This window comes from Rousettus aegyptiacus, unplaced genomic scaffold, assembly GCF_014176215.1.
Source record: "Rousettus aegyptiacus isolate mRouAeg1 unplaced genomic scaffold, mRouAeg1.p scaffold_m13_p_3, whole genome shotgun sequence".
Taxonomy (NCBI): domain Eukaryota; kingdom Metazoa; phylum Chordata; class Mammalia; order Chiroptera; family Pteropodidae; genus Rousettus; species Rousettus aegyptiacus.
The window spans coordinates 28,517,190-28,535,852 of NW_023416306.1; the positions used below are offsets into that span (position 1 = coordinate 28,517,190).

The 18,663-nt window shown below is 52.1% G+C and overlaps 1 protein-coding gene across 1 annotated transcript in view; it reads left to right on the forward strand.

Annotated features, from left to right (window-relative positions):
* The window catches only part of SHB (SH2 domain containing adaptor protein B), a 128,120-nt gene that overhangs the window by 88,937 nt on the left and 20,520 nt on the right, over positions 1 to 18,663 (forward strand). The window contains exons 4-5 of the mRNA XM_016146261.2: positions 9,966 to 10,137; positions 15,910 to 16,029. Coding sequence (XP_016001747.1) covers positions 9,966 to 10,137; positions 15,910 to 16,029 — 292 coding nt within the window. The remainder of the gene's footprint in view (positions 1 to 9,965; positions 10,138 to 15,909; positions 16,030 to 18,663) is intronic.

Here is an 18,663-nt window from a genome sequence, read left to right on the forward strand (position 1 = left end):
AACAGCAGGTCTGCAGAGAAAAGGGGGGTTTAAATGAGAGAACAGGGATCACTTGTTTCCTTTGGCTAATATGTATGTTACTGAGGGACAGGGTTTTCCAGTTGGCTTTTTGTTTGACAAATGAATGAATTCATTTAGTAACCTAAAAAAAGAAAGAAAGAAAGAAAAACACTAGCGTTTGATGGCTTTGATTCATCTGCTAATTACATTGATAGATAGAAATGTTCCTTTAAGTGCCTTTGTCTTCTGTGTGGGGGAAAAAAAACCAAAAGATTTGATAGAATGTCTTTGCTCTTCTGTTTGATAAGTCAGGTCTCCATGTGGTTAGAGAATGTTAAGCTTTATGAGGTCAGAGCCTCTGCCTGCCTTGTTCACATCTGAGTCTCCACCTAGATCAGTGCCTGGCACATAACGACCATGCAGATATTTGTCAAATCATTGAATAAATGAAGTCTCAGGGAAACCAACCCCAATTTCTCCTTAGGATGTTTCAATACATACATAATCATGTAGCCTGCTCACACAGAGGTGGTTTGTTTACAGATCATTCTTTCATGTGGCATACCTGTCTTCTCTCCAGATGAGGCTGAGGGACCTGTGCTTGGGGGCGGGGGGGGGGTATTTTCGAGTGGCTGTTGACTGCTGCAGTTGTCACCTCTAGACTGAACTCCCAGGGAGGAGCTGAGAGTGTGTCCCTGCCTGTCTGAGGATTGCTCACGCATTCAGATGCCACACTGGGGATGGGGAGACTGCTGTGCCAGTGGGTGGCAGACGGTCACCCAAGAGCCACGCGCTTGGCTTGTCCCCTCCTGCCTTCCCTCACTGCCGTCTGTGGAGGGGCAACAGCAGAAACAAAGCAGCTGGGCTGGGGGTTTGGAGCTCCGAGACAGAGACACTCATTTCCACGAACACGCAGCCCGCTCCCTACAGGTTCTCTGAGGCTTGTGGATGGGGGAAAAGCCCCCTTCCCACGCCCTAGGATTCTAAGTGTCAGTGGGTGACCGCTGGGGAGAGTATCAGGAGACACTGCATCCGATGTGAGCAAGCCATCTCTATCCAACAGGTGAGCCCAGCCCAGAACTGGCAGAGTGGACACAATTTTAAGTGCCAGGGGTCCAGATTTAAAGCTCCGTGTTGTCACTTGCTAGCAGGGTGACCTGAGAAAGTTGCCTCTGTTCCCTCATCTGTAAAATGGGGGGACAATAGGTGCTGAGAGTCAGGGGCACAGTAAGTATTCAGTGGATGCTGGCTTTTGGTATCACTGTCGTTTCCACTGTTTGTTGTTGTTGTTTGTTGTTGTTGTTGTTGTTGTTGTTTTGAGAATGTGCTGTACTATAGACAGGATTTGTGCTGAACTCATTAGAGGCCTCTGGGATTCAGAAGACCTGAGGTCAAGTCCAAGTTCAAATCTAGCTGTTGTCTTGAGGCAATTTGGTCCCTTTTTTGCCCTTCAGTTTTCATCTGTAGAATGAGTTATGATGGTAAAGATGGCCTGCTCCTGCCATTGTAAAGGCTCCTGTGTTGGGTCATTTAATTATCTTTATCAGGATTTTTCCTTGCATTTCCTGCATCCCAGCAGGAGCCCTTGGGGTGGGGTCTTCGCACCAGGCAATGGTGTCAATGTTTCCTTTGTGGGGAGGTGCAGACTAAGAGGAGGAAGACACACCTCCTGTGCCTGGCCTGCCTTCCCCAGCCCAGGCTTGGCTGTACTTGCATGGACTGCGTTTTTGGAACCTAGGAGGCGGCGTCCCGGCGCCTGCCCCACAGCCTTCTTTGTGGATGCCCTGCTTTGTGGAGAGTCGCCACTGCCTTCCCTCACAATGAGGACCTCTGTTCTCGGGCACCACCCACAAGATGGGGCAGCTTGGTGGCCTGGGGCCTACATGTGTCTGCGAGGCGAACACAGAGCCCTTTTGTTGATGATCCTGGAAATGCAAAGCAAACATTTGCTGAGCCACATGTGTCTTACAACCTACCTGGAGGTGCAGCTTTCACTCATAGGGCCGGTGGGGGAGGGAAGAGAGTGAGGCCCACACTTAAACTGGAGGGGAAAAGTTGGCTTCACCTCTCTGGGCCTTAGTTTCTCCATCTGCCAAATGGGGATTCCAGTACTTGGCCTGCTGTGAGGAACAGATGAGACGATGTGGAACAAGCGTGTAGGAAGCTGAGGCAGCGGAGGACCACCGTCACGAGAACAGAGTTTTAGTCAACGGCAAGTGTTTGTGCGTGGCCGTGAAAGTTTATGGGGTTTCCATAGGCTCTAGGGGTTATGCAGTCCAGCTCTCTCCCCAGACCAGTGCACGGTCTCCCTCCTTTCCCCATCTTGGGGACTCCCAGCTGCCCCTTCTGTGCCTCTCCACACCTGCCCTCGCCACTCCCCACTGTTCCCTACACACAGACACACCAGAGTCACGGCCTGGCGATCAGCAGCGTGGAGGTACTGGCACCAAGGACTGCGGAAGGGGTGCCTTGGGCACCTTCGTTCTGTTCTCTGTGCCCTTGTGTTTTCAGAGTAAGAGGACATCTGTGAACAAACACAGGCTGGGACACTATTCAGGCCCCTCCTGTCAGCCCCGTGTGCTTTACAAACGTGGCCCATGTTCATTTCCGCCTCTTCCACAATGGGCCTAAAGAAGCCTCTTCAGCAGACCCAGAGCCCCTTGCAAGTCGCACCATGTATATATAGTGTCTTGTTTTCAGTCCTTATTGCCTATGTTTAAAGGACTCTCTGTCCTGTACTGGAGAACTGGGAGGGCCAGAGACTCCAGACAAGCCAGGAAGAAGTAGCCACTGAATTTGGAGCACATTGCAGGCCTCACCTGAGGCCCAAAGACCCTGGGCCCCCTTTATTCCCTTCTAGTTCTCTCCGAATGGTTCCTGTCTCTCTGAATGGGCCACTGTCTATAGCCTTGGTCAGCCGGGAGGACCGAAGGACATTTGGCAGACTGTGGACTCTTCTCTCCCTGCTCCTCCAAGGGAAAGGCACTCCTAAGGCGACCCCAGGTGAGGGGAGGCCACCCAGGGCTTTGGTCCCAAAACAAGGAAGTCAAGGGCTGGGGGCTGAGGCCTACTTCCTGGCACAGCAGCCCGCTCCTATCGGCTTGGGCAGGTTACTTGCCTGCTCCAGGCCCTGTATGTAAAAACGTGGACAAAGTAGCACTGACCTCCTAGGGTCTCTGTGAGGGCCAGAGGAGAATGCCGCATCAGGCCTCACATGTGCCTTCTCAAGCACAGGAAGTACTGAATAAAGGTTAATCCAGATTTCAAAACCGTTTTAAAATAATTCGAGGGAGGAGTGCAGCTCCTCTAAGTTTTCTTTTTGAATGATTGATGATTGGAGATTTTGTGGACCTGCTGACCTGGGTAGAGATCCATTCGCTCAACGAATGTTGAGCATCTACCATATATACATATCAGGCACTATACTAGGCCTCAGGGAGCCAGCTTTGAACCAAACAATACGTCCTGTCCACTTTGAGCTTCTAATTCAATCAGGAAATCCAGTCAAGGTTGGGGGGAAAGAAGGTGGTTTCTGATACAAGATACTTTCTCTTCTTGAGTATACGAAGGGAAGTATTCTGAGCATGGATGCGACTTGGGGGAGGGGTAGCACCACTTGTGAGGGGCCTGCTGGGCTTGGCGAGTCATTTGTTATTAACCACCTCCACAATCTTTGATGGGGTAGGTATGTCAGCCCTGTTTTACAGAAGAGGTTGCCAAGGCTCAGCGAGTTTTAGACACTTCCCAAAGTCACAGAGTAATGGCCGAAGCAGGATTCAAACCCAGGTCTTCCTTTCTCTACGGTCCACAGCCTTTTTGTGATACCCAGCTACTGTAGTTCCTCCATTTTATGGCCTTGTTGCAGTCCCGGGGCCATTCTGTAGAGCCACTGGGCTGGCTATATATCAGGTGTGGGGAGGGTCAGAGGAGCTGAGGCACGAAGCCCTATCTCTCTTGGATTCAGAGAAGACACCTCCACATTGCACGGCAATAGAGACTGGTGTGGGATCAGGCAATGGCAAAGATGGGCTGCAGGAAGCAGAAAAGGAGAAGGGAATTCCATGTGGGGCTCTAGGGCAAAACTCGCCCCAGGAGGCAGCACTGGAACTGTGCTTGAAGCATGGCTGGGACATTTGCCCCTGGAAGCAAAGGAGCAGGTGATGCATTTGGGGACGGGCTGTTCTTTCTTTGTGCCTAGAGGTGGGTGTGGAACCCAGAGGAGCTTTATAGGGAAACACTGATATCAATTCCGTAAACAGCAATATAAATGTAACTTATTTAAGCCTTTTGGTTCACATTTTTTAAATCACCCTTGCTCTTTAAAGTTAAGTACTATAAATGGTTCTTAAAAGTCTGTCGTGGACATGATGTACTCAGTCCAACTAGTTGGGGGCTAGGGAGTGAGTTTATGTGGCCATCCAATTCAGAGCATGATTTCGTGTTAAAATTAAACTGCATTACAAATAAGTTGTAGGGGAAGATGTACCAGGTCAGGTTGGCACCAACTCACCAAGGTCCTTGTGCCCCAGAGTGAGGAGTTTGCCCTCTGTCCAGGACACTCGGAGCCAGCGAGGGTTCAGGAGTCCAGCAAAGCCATGCTTTAGGGGGCCATTGGTTATTTTGGAACTTGTCTTTGGCCAGTCCTGAACAAAAAACAGAAAGGAGCCAGACTCCAAAGGAAAATGTTTATTTCATCCTAGTAAACATTTATTGAGCACTGTCTCCATGCCAAGCATTGGAGCAGATTCAGGGGCAGACAGGGCAGGAGAAGGAAAGAGAAATCAAACAAATGCCAGGCGCTGCCCCTACAGAAGGCCCCGGCCGATTGGGAAGCAGTGGTGTAGGTAAATCCCAAGAGAGGCACCAAGTGCTGTGAGCCGCAGAAGAAGGTAGTTCTCGGTAGTGGGATTAGGAGAGGTTTTCAGGAGGAGTGGCCTTTGTGCCAGTGTCTGTGGGGAAGGAGGTTCCCAGAGAGGGTGAGCCTGAACCCGGTGACCCACAGACCTGGGCTCAAACTTTGGCCCACCCATTAGCTTTGAGAACCCAGAGATCTTTCTCACCTCTGGACCCCTGACCCCTCACCCATTACCCACAGGATGGCAGGGTAATGTTCGAGCTATGGTGGGTGTCTGGGACATTGTCTTCCTTCGTTGTCAGTGACCAAACTTCGGGACCAAATGGCATAAAATCTATAATTCAGCAGGTCCTTCAATAACATCCTTTCATTCAGCGTCATTTCATTAGAAGGTCGATGAGATGCCATAGGTACTTAAACTTTTGTTTATATCAATTGGCATCTGTCATTGTGCTTAAAGTTGCAGGACCTATAGATGATGTTAAATAGGGACATACTGTACAAGTAGGAAGGCCACCCAGAAGGTGGGGGGCACCTGAGCTGGCCCTTAAGGGGAAAGGCCTGTTGTTAGACCATAATTATCGGAAGGACATTTGGGGCATCACGAAGGGGTCCCTTCACCTGCCCTGGAGAAAAAGGCTGGTGGAGCCACTAACTGAGCTCCCTCTCCCACTGGCCCTGGGGTCCTGGTCCTCCCTCCTGCAGAACTCTGACTTCCATTTGTAATTGCCTATAGGTGGAATTAATTAGGTCCTCTCATTCTAAAGACTCTGCAGGGGTGGCATATTTTTTCTCTAAATGTAGATATTCTTTTGAGGGCTTACATCTTCCTTTATCTTTTACTGAAAATCACTAAATTAAACGAATTGCCATTTTAAATTGCAGATTAAAGAGAAACTTAATTAGAAGGAATGAAGGCAGTTGTGTTTAGAGCTTTCGTTCTTAATGTTTTTTTTTTTCTTTTGCTTCCGAATCACTACACTTGGAGTTTGTATATTTTTATTTTAGGTGAAATGATTTGCCTAATTAAGCCTGTCATTCATCACCACCTGTTCTCGAAAATATATGGCTATATTATTAAGCTTGCAAGCGAATGTATAAATTAATTCAGTGGGGAATTACAGTGTTGACTGGGATGTTATTAGGTTTCATCCAATTTATCTTGTACGAAAACTGATATATTTTTCCCAATAAAGTGAAACAACAGCTTATTAAGTTTCTTTATTCAGCCTTTCATCGAGCACTTGTTATGCTGCAGGCCTGCGCTAGGCATGGGGGTGGGGAGATAGGGGCAAATGTAGTATAGCTCTTGCCCTTGAGGGGCTCATAGGGAGCCAGATGGGGAAACTGGTGATTAGGGTAACATAGGCTGACTCCGGGGAGGGGGTGAGGTCAGGGAAGGCTTCCTGGAAGAGGTGACCTCCGAAGGGCAGCGGAATCAGATGAAGAGGTTGGTAGAGGTGTCCTGGGTTGGGGTCGTTATAATTCAGACAGAGGACAAGCCTGGCTAGCTGGCGACAGCAGGTAGCCAGTGGTTGGCTGTTCTGAAGAGCCCGACTTCCTTCTCCAGTCAGCGTTCCATGTTCTGTGCCTCTCTTCTCACCTTTTGTGCCGGGAAATGTGTAGTGGAGACTCACATTGGCAGAAATCTTTAAGTTCTGATTTTAGCCAACGGAGCCCCAGGTTATCAGAGGTGAAAATGCCTTACAGTTCATCTGGCCTCTCACTGTCCTCCACTTGTGGCCAAACTAAGCCTAGGACCTCATCTTCCACTTAGCTCCACCCCCGCCCCGCCCCCCCCCCCCCCCCCCCCCCCCCCCCCCCCACACACACACACTATGCCACTTAGCTAGTAGCTGCCTCCTCTTCGCTCCTGACAACCTGAAAGTTGTCAGGCAGGGAGGCGTCCTGGAGAAGCATGTGGTGGTCCTGTGCCTCCCTGAACCCATCTCCTGCTGTGCCCAGATCTCTGCCTCAGTGGGGCATCACACAGGGTCTTCCCTGACTGAACCCACAGTTAGTCTCAAGTCCTGTTAGCATCACCTCCTCCATCCCTCCCATTGTTGAGAGATCTGGCCTCCATCACCTCCCCTAACTGGTCTCCCTGCCTCCAGAGTTGCCCCAAACCCACCCTCATCAGCTGTCAGAGAGGTCTCTAAAACCCAGTCTGAGAATGACATTTCTTAATTCAACCCACCCATAGGATCAAATCCCTGCTCTCTGACCAGGCCTTCACTTGTCTACCTGATCCCAATTCTTGCCCCTGCCCACGGTCAACCATCCAGGGCTCTGCAAAGATAGGTGCCTCGGTGGGAGCCCTGGGGAAGAGCCAGGCTTCTGGGAAGCCAAGGAGGGGCCTGTGGCAATGTGAGTGCCAGGTCCCAGCTCTGGGCTTCATCCCCTCACGACCCCTGTGAAAGGCCAACTCATCAGCCAGATGGAAGAGGGCTCTCTCAGACATCCAACCCCGGGACCTATTCCCTAGGAGGGCCTCAAGGTCATTGTCGTCCTGCTGGCTGTCCCTGCAAGTGGATACAGGACAGAACTGTAGCCAGAAAGAAGGGCAGGAGCCCCCAGCAGTTCTTACTCTACCCCTCTCCATGTTGCCAGTCCTGGTGTTGCATGCTGTGGGCATCTTTAAGTTGGAGTTTGACCTCCATCCTTTCTTCTCATGAAACTTAGAGTTTCTGTGAGTCTTCCCCTTCCCGTGCCAGCCCCATCCTTCCAGGGCTCAGGCCAAGAGCCTGTTGTCTCCTTGATCCTCTTTCTTTTACACTCCATTTTGAATACGAGGACAAGCCCCGCCGTCTCTGCCTGCAGAACGCAGCCAGAATCTGACCACTCGCTGTCACTTCCATGCACGTCTCCAATGCCAGCCTGTCCTGCCATAGCTTCCTCACTGCTCTCCCTGTACCCTGTACTCTCCCTCCATCTCCCCCCCACCCCGCCCTCTCTCTCTCAGTTCGATGTTCACAGCAAAATTGAGCTTTGGGCAGGAAGCATGGAGAGTTCCCATATTCTCCCTGCCCTCCATCTCTTTTCCGCACAGCAGTCTTATTTAAAAAAATAAAAATAAATTACTATGTCAAAACCTTCCCCATCGAAACAGCAGAATGGCTCTTCATTTCTCTCAGAATAAAAAGCTAAAGCCCTTCCCAAGGCCCACAAAGCCCTGCTTCCTCTCAGTCACCTCCACCTGCCAGCCCTTCACTCCCCTCCGATCACCCGGGACCGGACTGTGTTATTTCTCAAACACCCACACACGTTCCCACCTCTGGGTCCTTGAACTTGCTCTTCCCTCTCTCTGGAATGTCCTTCCCACAGAGGTCCTCATGACTCGTCCTTCCTCTCCTTCAGGAATTTATTCAGAAGACACCTTTTGTGAGGCCTTCCCTGTCCCGCTCTAGTTTTCTCCATAGCACTTGTCACCAGCTGGCGTGCTGTGGCTCTGACTTCATTTATCATCCGTGTCTCCTCACTCGGGCTCTGAGCCCCACAGGCCGGGGTTTCTGTTTCTTTTGCTCACTGTGGTTTTCCCAGCCCTGAACTGCACTTGGCCCATGTGAACGAATGTTTAAGAATGGAATAGGTGGATGAATGGCCTGCCAGGCTCCGCTGCTGTCATGAGAGTGACCACGCACACATGGGTTCGACCTGTCTGGACCCTTCCGCTGGCAGGAACCTCCCTCCCCTCTGTTTTCTGTGGTGGTTAATAGAGACGAATGTCTCGGAGGGATGGAAATGCTTTGCAGTCCTGATGGATGGTCTTGCTCGGTGGCTGAAACATGGAACAAGTTCATTCCCGTTCCTCGGTCCCCATAAACAGCAAGTCGCCACACCCGGGGCTGGGTTTTCTCACCACCTTCCATGAATACAAGGCTGCTTGCCACCCGTCTGGCTGGGGTCAGAGGACGGCTCACCCTGTCTGTGTATGCCACTTGGAGGGGAGATTGCGGTCTTTGCTTCACTTGGCCAAGGCCCTGCAGCTGGACACGGCCATGGGAACCCCGTTCCGCAGGCCCCGGCGCAATCTACTCAGCGCTGTGTGTGCGCTGGGCCCTCAGGATGGACTCCCTCATCTGATCTTCACATCAGTCGAGTGACAGAGGAAACCGGGCCTCAGAGTGGTTGAGCAGCTTAGCCAAGGTGCACAGCTGGCCGGGGCGGGCTTAGGAGAGGAACTCAGGTCAGTTCGGCAGCTTACGTGAAGTGCCTAGTACCGTGTCCACATCGGGCATGATAACAGTAAAAGTAAATATTTATAATAACATTGATCGACACAGGCTATATGCCAGGCAGTCTGCTAAAGTCTCTGTGTGTCACCTGATCGTATCATCACAACATCCCCACTAGCTGGGTGCAGTCATTATTCCTATTTTTCAGAGGAGGAAACTGAGGCTCAGAGAGAGAACTTGCAAGGTGGACTAGCTGGTCTCCAGGAACCCTTCAGGCAACTCCAGTTTCAGCTCAGTGTTTTCTGCTCTTTGTGGGGTATTTTTGGGGTATCCGCCCCCAAGAGCCATCTTCTTCAAGCTCACAGGGGTGAACAGCGCTTTTGGAGGCCCAAGTTGAGACGAAGGCACATAGGAGGGCCTGTCCCTCGTGCCGTGCACTGTCCAGCCTCACTGGAGGGCTGGGTCCAGGGCAGGGCTGGCTGTGTGGAACCCACACAGGGGGCACTGAGTGAAGAGATCCAGAGTGGGGGGATTCCACGTGACCCTGACTGGAGCTCCCTAGTGTTGTCCCAGGAGAAAAGTGGGGCCAGTGTGGCCCCACGTGGGATGAGAGAATGGGGGAAGGAGAGGCAACTTTCTCCCCTGAGAACTGTCCAGAGGACTGAGCCCCCACGGGAGTGCCATTCCCTCCTTGCTGGAGGCTTTGAGGGGCATCCTTTGGAGATAAGACTGAGCTCAGTGGCCTCTGGACACTCAACCAGCCCACTGAAAACACTGCCTGGTTTGACAGTGCACCCTGTCTTTGGGAGCCCAAATCTTTTGAGCCATGTTTGTTCATTGCTTGCAAATTGTAAAGCCCCAGCAAGAACAGTTGACTATTACCCAGTGGCTCCTCAGGCCGAGCTCCAGGTAACCATGCTCTTTCTCTCCCTCAGCCCAGTTTAACGGCAACGAGAAACGACAGTCGTCCCCCTCACCTTCCCGGGACCGGCGGCGCCAGCTTCGAGCTCCCGGAGGGGGCTTCAAGCCTATCAAACACGGGAGCCCTGAGTTCTGTGGGATCCTGGGAGAAAGAGTGGATCCTGCTGTCCCGCTGGAGAAGCAAATGTAAGTTATAAGGGGGCAAAGCCCAACCTCGGCTCCCAGTTTGTGCGGTCATTGGTCTTTCCCTTTATTTTCTTTATCTGGTTTTAAAAATTCACAAACGGAGAGAATGTTAGAGCTATAAGGATCTTTTAGTCTCTACCCCCCTAGCCCCCTGCCCCACACCTGTGTACGGATGGGCAGGTTGAGGCTCAGAGAAGGTCAAGGCCACCATCAGGTTGACAGCAGAAGAGGATCAGGTCGCGCGTCTCCTTACTCCTAGCCTGGTGCTTGCTCTGTCCATCCGCATCGCCTCCCTTTTGATGACTAGTAGGAGGGAGAGCAAAATCGTCCACACAGTTTACCTCTCTCACATCCCAGTTTCTAGTTTTGTCGTGCAGCAAATGAGTTTTTGAATAGCAAAATGTATACTGAATCCTGTCTCCTAATCGTAAATTAGAAACACTTTATACCTTGTGACGCTTTCGCCCCACATTTGCTTGGTATTAGTTGACGCTCTTGATTTGGGATTTCTCAGCCCCTTTCTGTCCCCACTCCTCCTAGCACTGCTGGTCAGGCCTGTGTCTGCCTCTCCCCTTGATGGTGATGACCATCTCCTTTCTCTGCCAGGGTCTCAATGTGTGCAGGTCCCTGCTCTGCTCTGAAACTTTCAGTGGCTTCCCATCACCTCCTGGATAAAGTCCCATCTCCTGAGCCTGCCACTCACTCTGTGAATTGTCCCCAGACTGCTTTTTCAATTCTTCACCATTGCACACACCTGGACTAGATTGACCTTCTCCGGGAGCTTGACAATGCAAGTCCTGGATCTTGTACTGGTACCTTCAGGCGTATCATCTTTTTCTTACTAAGCAAATGTGTGGTAAAGTGGGTTGTCATCCCATGACACAAGTGGGAAAATCAGGGTTCTAAGAGATGCAGATCCTTGGCTAGGATCCCAGGGTTCCAAGTGCAAAGGTAGGAATTGCATCCCAGCCCTGTGACTCCCCTCTCCCCTCCCCTCATACACACTCATCCCCCACCCTTAGCACACTCTGGCACAGAGCAGGTACTCTGTTGGCCAAGAGATTAGCTGACACCAAGCCGGTTCCTCATGGGACTGTTCTGTGTGGATCACGTACTATATCAGTCTCCACCCTGGGGATTCTGGTCTCAGCACAGCCGGCAGTGCGTCCCTCGCAGGAAATGCTCGCCCGGTGAGCAGGATGCAGGGTTTTCCAATGATGTCATGTGCTCATGCGCCCGTTTTAAGCATGTGCTATCATCTCGGGAGGCTGCAGCCTCCTCTGTGCCCACCCCGCGCCTTCTGTACTGAGCACATGGTGGGGGGAGAGCTCCCAGTAGGAGTTGTTTTCATCGTTTCTCACAGCCATGCAAATTAAGTGATCAAACTGTGCACTTTTTAATCAACAAACAAAATGTGATCCAGAGATGCCAGGAGCTGTTTAGCATGCATTCTGACCTAGTTCTGCCCCGGGTCAGTGGCCCGGCCAACCCTCTTCCCATCTCCTGGCCGAGCTTTCATCAGGCCGGGGCCCCTCGTGTGCAGTCCTGCTCGCTCTCTTTTCCCGTTCCCGCCCGACGAGGCCCTCGGCCAAGTCCGGAGTCATGACTGGCTTTCCCTTCCCATTGTCTCGTCTTCCCAGGATTATTCTGGCCTGTCGGAAGCCCTGACTCATCACCGAGAGGTGCACTTGGGTAAAATCCCCCTTCCAGCAGAGCCTGGTGACCCAGACAGGGAGGATCGCCTAATCCCCCACCTGGCTGATGATGCCTTAGAGTTTAAACGCACCTCCAAGTCCCAACCTCTCCTCCAGCCCCTGGGAGAGAGGAGCTGGGCACTGACGTGTTGAGAACTGTGTCTTACGGGATGTTGAGCATAGGTAGTCACACATCTGCCTGGGTCCCCATGCCACCTGCTTTTCCTCCAGGGACCATGGAAATGCTGCTCAGGTGTTCAAGGGAGCCCCCCCAAAACCTCTTGGAGGCAGCCAACAGCCCACTTGGTCCTGCATCATGATTGTCATCAGCATGCAAACATGTCGTAGTCACAAACTTCTTAGAAGTTAATAGATAAATAATCTTGACCAACCTATCCTAGCTCCTGCCGCTGTTGAGTACCTAAGCTCTGTGAGGGTAGGAACTCATCTGTGTCACCCCTGCATCCTCAGAGCCTATAATAGTACCTGGCACATACATAACAGGTGCTCGGTCAATAGCTGTTCGATGGATGGACAGTCCCCACAGAACGCCAGCTCTGTCTCTCCCTTCCATCACTTCCCATTCTCTCTCACCTACCACAGTCTGCTTCTCTTCTCTGCCTGGGTCACCAGGTGACTTCCTCTGTCCTCTCTGGCAGTCAGCACTGTAGATAGCTCCCTCCTTCTCAGATCTGTGCTCCAGGTTTTTCTCCTGCCTCCCTGCTGCTGGTTCTTCCCCTCAGTTTGACCTAAAGGTTGGACTCTCCGGTGCTCGGTTTCCAGCCACGTGCTCTCCCTGGGCAGTCTCCTCAGGATCATCCTGGTGGTGATTCGCCAGTGTGCATCCCCAGCCCACAGTTCTCCCAGAACTCCTGGCACCTGTATCTAGCTACTTTCTTCACATCTCCACTTGGCTGACAAATGGGCATCTCAAATTTAACATGTTCCAAACTGGGCTCCTAAGCTTCTAGACACTTGCTCTTCTGCTAGCTTCCCACCACCATAGATGGTACCACATTTACCTCGTTACTCAAGCCACAAACCTGGAGTCATCATGAGTCTGTTCTTTTGCCTATACCAGCATCTAATGCATCACTAAGCTCTGTCAGTTCTCCATTCAAAATACAGCCCATATCCATCTGTTCCTCTTATCTCCATGGCCACCTCCCATCGGGAGTGCTGCAGAAGACTACTAACTTGTGACCTGCTTTGCTTCCCCTCTGGGCCTTCTTCAGGGCAGCCTGGGTGAGCTTTTGTAAGATCATCTAGAGCAATATCTCGGCTTAAAACTCTCATTGCCCTCCGCTATGCTTAGAATGTAATCAGACTTCTTCCCTTGGCCCACAAGGCCTCAGAGAACTGGGTCCCAACTCCCGCTCCACCCTTGACCTATACCACTCCCCAGGGTCACATTCCCAGATCATCCTTGCCACCTTTCTGCTCTGCGAACACCCTGAGCTCATTCTTACTTCAGGACCTTTGCACCTGCTGTTCCTCTTTACATGATTGCCTTCTTCTCACGACGCAGTCTCAGGTCAGATGTCGTCTTCTCTGGGGCCTCCATTCCCAAAGTGGGCACCTCCCCACCCCCATCACTGCCTTATCGCAAACGCAGTATTCCTACATGGCACTCATCACTATCTGAAATTGTTTCCTGAATCTATCTATTGACTCTCCATCTCCCTGCACGAGCCCCATTAGATCAAGGATGGAGTAAGTGGTGAGCAAACATTGGATGAGCTAATGGATATTGGACGGGCCGGATGGCAATGGATGAGCCTTAATCTTCATGGTTCTGGCCAGCTGCACAAAGTCCAGCACATACCCTAGATGGCCTCCTGTCTGAATCTTCTCTTCAGTCCAGGAAGAGCTTGCTGGTGGCCAGCCTCCTGCTGACAGGCTGACCAGTGGCTATCCCCCTCCCAGTTCCCTGCCTTTTTCTCCTGCCTTTTTCTCCGTATGGATCAGCTGGAGCAGTCGGGGAAGGAATCAGCCGCTTTTCCTGTTTACCCACCAAGGAAAGCCCCCTGGGAGGCCCAACCGCCACCCCCTCTTAGAGCCCTGTGCTCAGGGAGGGGCGGATGGCAGGCAGCACTTCCCCAGAGACCCCTTCCAGGCCTTTCCCTGAGGACAGCTCTGCTTCAAATGGCTGGGACTTGTTTTCCTAATAAAACAATGTTTTTATCAGCTCACTGGGGGGAGGGGGGGTGTTACACAGGTGAAATTTCCCAGAAAACAACCTTGCCAAATCTGTTAACTCGTGTTTCTAAAATCAGCTTCATCCTTATCTATTTCTCCCAATGACAATCAATGTATCCTTTCTAAAGCATACCTTGAGCCTTCACGCCTCTGAAAGTGTCTTAATTATGGCAGCCCACGTAGTCCCTAACTTCATGTTCCTCTCCATTTTTGTGTAAGTTTGTAAAAAGGAAGGTGGGTCTGTGGTCTGCACACTCCCCTACCTTTTCTCTTGGCTGCCCTTCAGATGTCCAGCCCTCGGGCTGACCCGTGAGTGGTCACCTCCTGGGCGGTCAGTGACTCGGTCACATGCTCGTTGGACAGCGATACTTTTTAGATTATAATTACATCATCACCACTGCTGCCAACTGTTTAGAATGCTGCTACCTTGCGAATGGCAGAAAGTGCACGGCGAAAGCAGTGTGACGTGTTTCTCTAAGCAGAATGTCTGTAACCGAACGCTCAGAGGTGCTGTTTGTAGGGCTGGGACCAGGAGGCGGCGTCCCGCTAAAACCTGGGCATTTAAAATGCAGCCTGGAAGAATGATAGTTGGAGAACTTAGCCGTGGCTGTCTGCCAGTTTTGCCTCTTTCCGCTGATGATCATAGCTGCCACTCATTGAAACTTACCCACCCCAGGCTCTATGTAAGCCCTTTTTTGCGTTATCCCATTTAGTCATTAACCCTAAAATGGGTGGAGTATTCCTAACTTGATGGGTGCAGCTGGGTGAGGCCTCTTGCCCCAGACCACCTGCCTGGACTGTGGTAGAGCCATAAGTGCCTCTGTGGCCAAAGCGTGATCCAGCCTCACCATCTGGCACCTCTGGGTCTTTTTCTGACGCCACCTCTCACCACCTTCCCACTGACCTCATCTCTCAGAGACCATAACGTAAATAGAAACGTGTTCTGAGTGTAGCCACTGGCTGGTGTCTTAGGATCTTCCCTCTTCTACTTAAGTTTTACCTTCAACGTTTCTAATCACGATTCCCCTTTTGTCCTGCAGTCGAGGGCCTTGGTCGGGCTTTCTGCCACTGGACCCCTCACTTCTGATTCTGCTGCTCACTGTGTGGTGTCCCAAAACAGCGATGCCGGGATGCTCACGTGCCCGGTCCATGCCAGATTCACTGAGCAGGAGCATTGGGGTGGCTACCCTCCTGAGTGACGAGCACCCCCCCCCATTTGTCCTGCAGATGTCAGAGTATCAGCACGTGTCCCTCCCGTCAGCACCCACTGAGGGCTTTAGCGTCACTCAGATGGAGAAAACCAGAGTCCTCAAATTGCACACAAGGCCTCCTGACCTGGCCCTGCTTTGGGCCTCACTGCCAGCCCCTCCCCTTTGCCACACTCCAGCCATGCTGGCCTTTTTGTTCCTTCTAAAACACAGCAGGCACTCCTGCCTCGGGCCTCTGCCTTTGCTGCCCTTCCCTCTGCCAGAATGCTCTTTTCCAGCCTCTGTCCTTTGTGGCTTTCTCTCTCACTTCCTTCAGGCTCATGATGAAATGTCACTCTCTGGAAGGCTTCCCTGGCCACTGCTTAAAATGGCAGTCCCTATCGCGAACTCCAAATCACACAGCCCTGCTGTGTTCCTCCATAACGCCTCCACTAGAATGTCGGCCCCGTGGGGGAGGAGACTGCGGGGTCTGTTCACTGTCCTTTCCCCAGGATCCCGAGGATCTGGCAGGCACTTGGTATCCATTAAATTACTGAACGCGCACATGTGTGCACAGACCTGCCTTGTCATGAGGAGACCTGGGATGTGACCACTGCCGTGTGAGGAGCAGATTCAGGGTGTCAGCTGTGGGGGTCCTGTTCTGGGGTTTTGACCCTGTCTCTTCTCCCCAGATGGTATCACGGAGCCATCAGCAGAGGAGACGCCGAGAACCTGCTACGACTCTGCAAGGAGTGTAGTTACCTTGTCCGGAATAGCCAGACCAGCAAGCACGACTACTCCCTGTCCCTGAAGTGAGTACAGCCTCGTCACCCCAACCATCTCCTCGCAGCCTCAAGGGCAGTGTGGCCGGCTCTCTCCTCTGCGGCGAAAGACCCGCTGGTATCCCCCCGGGAAACTTGCCAGCACAAGTTATTTCAAGCCTTGGTTTTTCAATTTGATCTCACTCTCCTGGGATACAGAGGAGTCTTTATGTTCTATTCTGCCTCTCCAGAAAAGGAGGGGCCTCTTTCTAAGATTTATATTAAATAACCAAGAATAGCTTTCACATCTGCTATGAGCCAGGGCCTATATGAAGCTCTTAGCATACCTCATCCCCCTCTCAAACCTCACAACAGCCCTTTGATAAGAAACATAGTGTCCCCAATTCGCAGATGAGGAAACAGAGGCACAGAGAGGGGACATGGCTGGCCCAAAGGGTAGGGCCAGGACTCGAGACCAACTGTTTGGCCAGTGTGCCCCGCGACCACTATGACAAATGACCTTTCCTTGTGTGCTAGGTTGCTGTTTGGGCAGGTCTGATTTTTAAGGCCCAGATAGAAGAGGGACTTCCCAAGGACAGACAGAGAGTTAGTGACAGAGCTGGGGTATAAAGACCCAGGCCCTTCGGCCAGCACAGACCACCACCAGGAACAGTGAGTGACGGCCTCTCCGCTTCTTTTCTGCTCCGTTCACCGTTGTCAGAGGCCATGTGATGGAGAGAGGGCCTGCTGGGATGCTGCAGGAGCACCCTGTGTAGGCCGGCCACGTAGACGGTGGGATTAGCGCAGCCAAGAACAGCGATTGGCCTGCGTTCTCTGCTCAGTACAGACCCTACTCGGTCTGCTGGGCTCTGCTCTGAGAAGGACAATGACAAACTGCAGAGCAGTTTGGGCAGGAAACAAGAGGCCCTGGAAAGTCCACCTGGTGAAGGGAGATGTGTACCACATGGTGGGAACCACCAATCTTTCAAGGACTAGCTGGGCAGGAGGCACAGGTGTGGTCGGAGACTCCCAGGTGGGGGGTTATGGGCAGTAGGTCCTAGCTCAGTGAGTTTTCTATCAGTCAGAGCTGAGAAGAATTAGAGTGATCTAAAGCTGCCTCAGGAGGTAGTGAGCATGTCATCACTGAGGGTGTGCAACCAGGGGCTGGACAATCGCTTGCCAGGGAGGTCGTGGAGGGAATTTCTAACCAGCTAGGAGGACACTTGGAACAACTGTCACCAATATACTTCATTGTCCGCCATCAGACTCTATGGCTTAAAGAACCAGTTCAGTGATCGCAGCCAAGGAAAATTCAATATGCTAAACCAGTACCGAGCTGGGAGGTGGCCAAAGCCAGAGAAAGGGCTCTCACTGGATCGAGGAGAGGGCTGTGGTGGGGAACAGGTGTACACTGCTGGCCCTGCTAACAGGGGCCAGAGTTCCTCAACTTTCCTCTGCTCCGTGCAGCCTCTTGCCCTCCCTTGCTGTTGTGGTAACCTAGCAACCCAGATGCCCATGAGTGATGCTTCTAGACCTCCACCTTCCCACCTCAAGGTGCATTGCAAGGTGATTCACACTCTTCTGGGATTGGAGAGGTAAAGGAAGCCAGTGTCATCAGAGTGGGGACTCCCTTGTCCCCAGCCTTCCCTGCTGACGCAAGCAGCCTGCCCACCCTCTGGGCTTCCTTGGTACAGCAGTCATCACACTGGCAGCCTCTGAGTTCCTCAGGGAATCTAATTCCTCCAGGAATCCTGTCGTCTGGGGCCTGGCCAGAGGGGTCTTCCCAAAAGGACTGATTGAATGCGCCAAGGAAGACGGGTCGTGTGCCCCATGCCTCTCTAAGGGTCAGGGCCCCATCAAGCTTCCTGTTTATTAACTGAGGAAGTGCTGAGGCCCTGGACACTGGGGCCCCACAGTAAACCCAACGCAGCCCTGCCTGCTAGGGAACAACAGCCTCCGAGTACTCAGGACATATCAGGGCAGAGGTACCAACGTGGGAGCACATGAGGAATCTCGAGCCAGTTACAGAAGTACTACCAATAATACCTGTAGGATCCATTTCTCAATCCCCTGTGCAGCGGGCCTGCTGTTGCTCAAACAGGCCCAATGCCACCTCACAGGTGGGTCTCCAGAAGAATGTTTCCATCAGTTCCAAGAGCATAATTCCCTTTTCATCCTAGTCTTCAGGGAGGAGGTGGAGGAGGCTGATAGTATGGCCCAGTAGCCTGTGCCAAGACCCGGGATGAGAAACTTCACTGTCGGGCATAGTTTGGATGACTGGTCTCTGCCCACAGATGCTGGAGGAGGAGGGTTTAGTTTTGCATGCTTGTCTAGAGCTATTAGATCCCAAAGGCCAGAGGAGTGTTCTTACCTGGTCATCTTTCCCTTGAGGAAGCCCAAAATCAGGGAGGTGTGGGCTAGGCTAGCCTGTGGCTAGGCGGGGCAACCAACTAAAGGGAGGTGGGCTTGCTTCCCAAAGCAGCCCCAGTTCCTGATGACCAGTCTGGCTACTAGCCAGGGAGTGACACCTGGCATTAATCACCTTGACCACAGTGGAACTAGGACTGAACTTCCCAGCTGCTTGGGGCAAGTGCCAGCTTTGCCATCCAGCATGTGAAGGGTGGGGTCTCTGATTCCCGAGGCCTGCCTGGCGGTGGCGGGATGGGGGGTGGCATTCCCCATGCA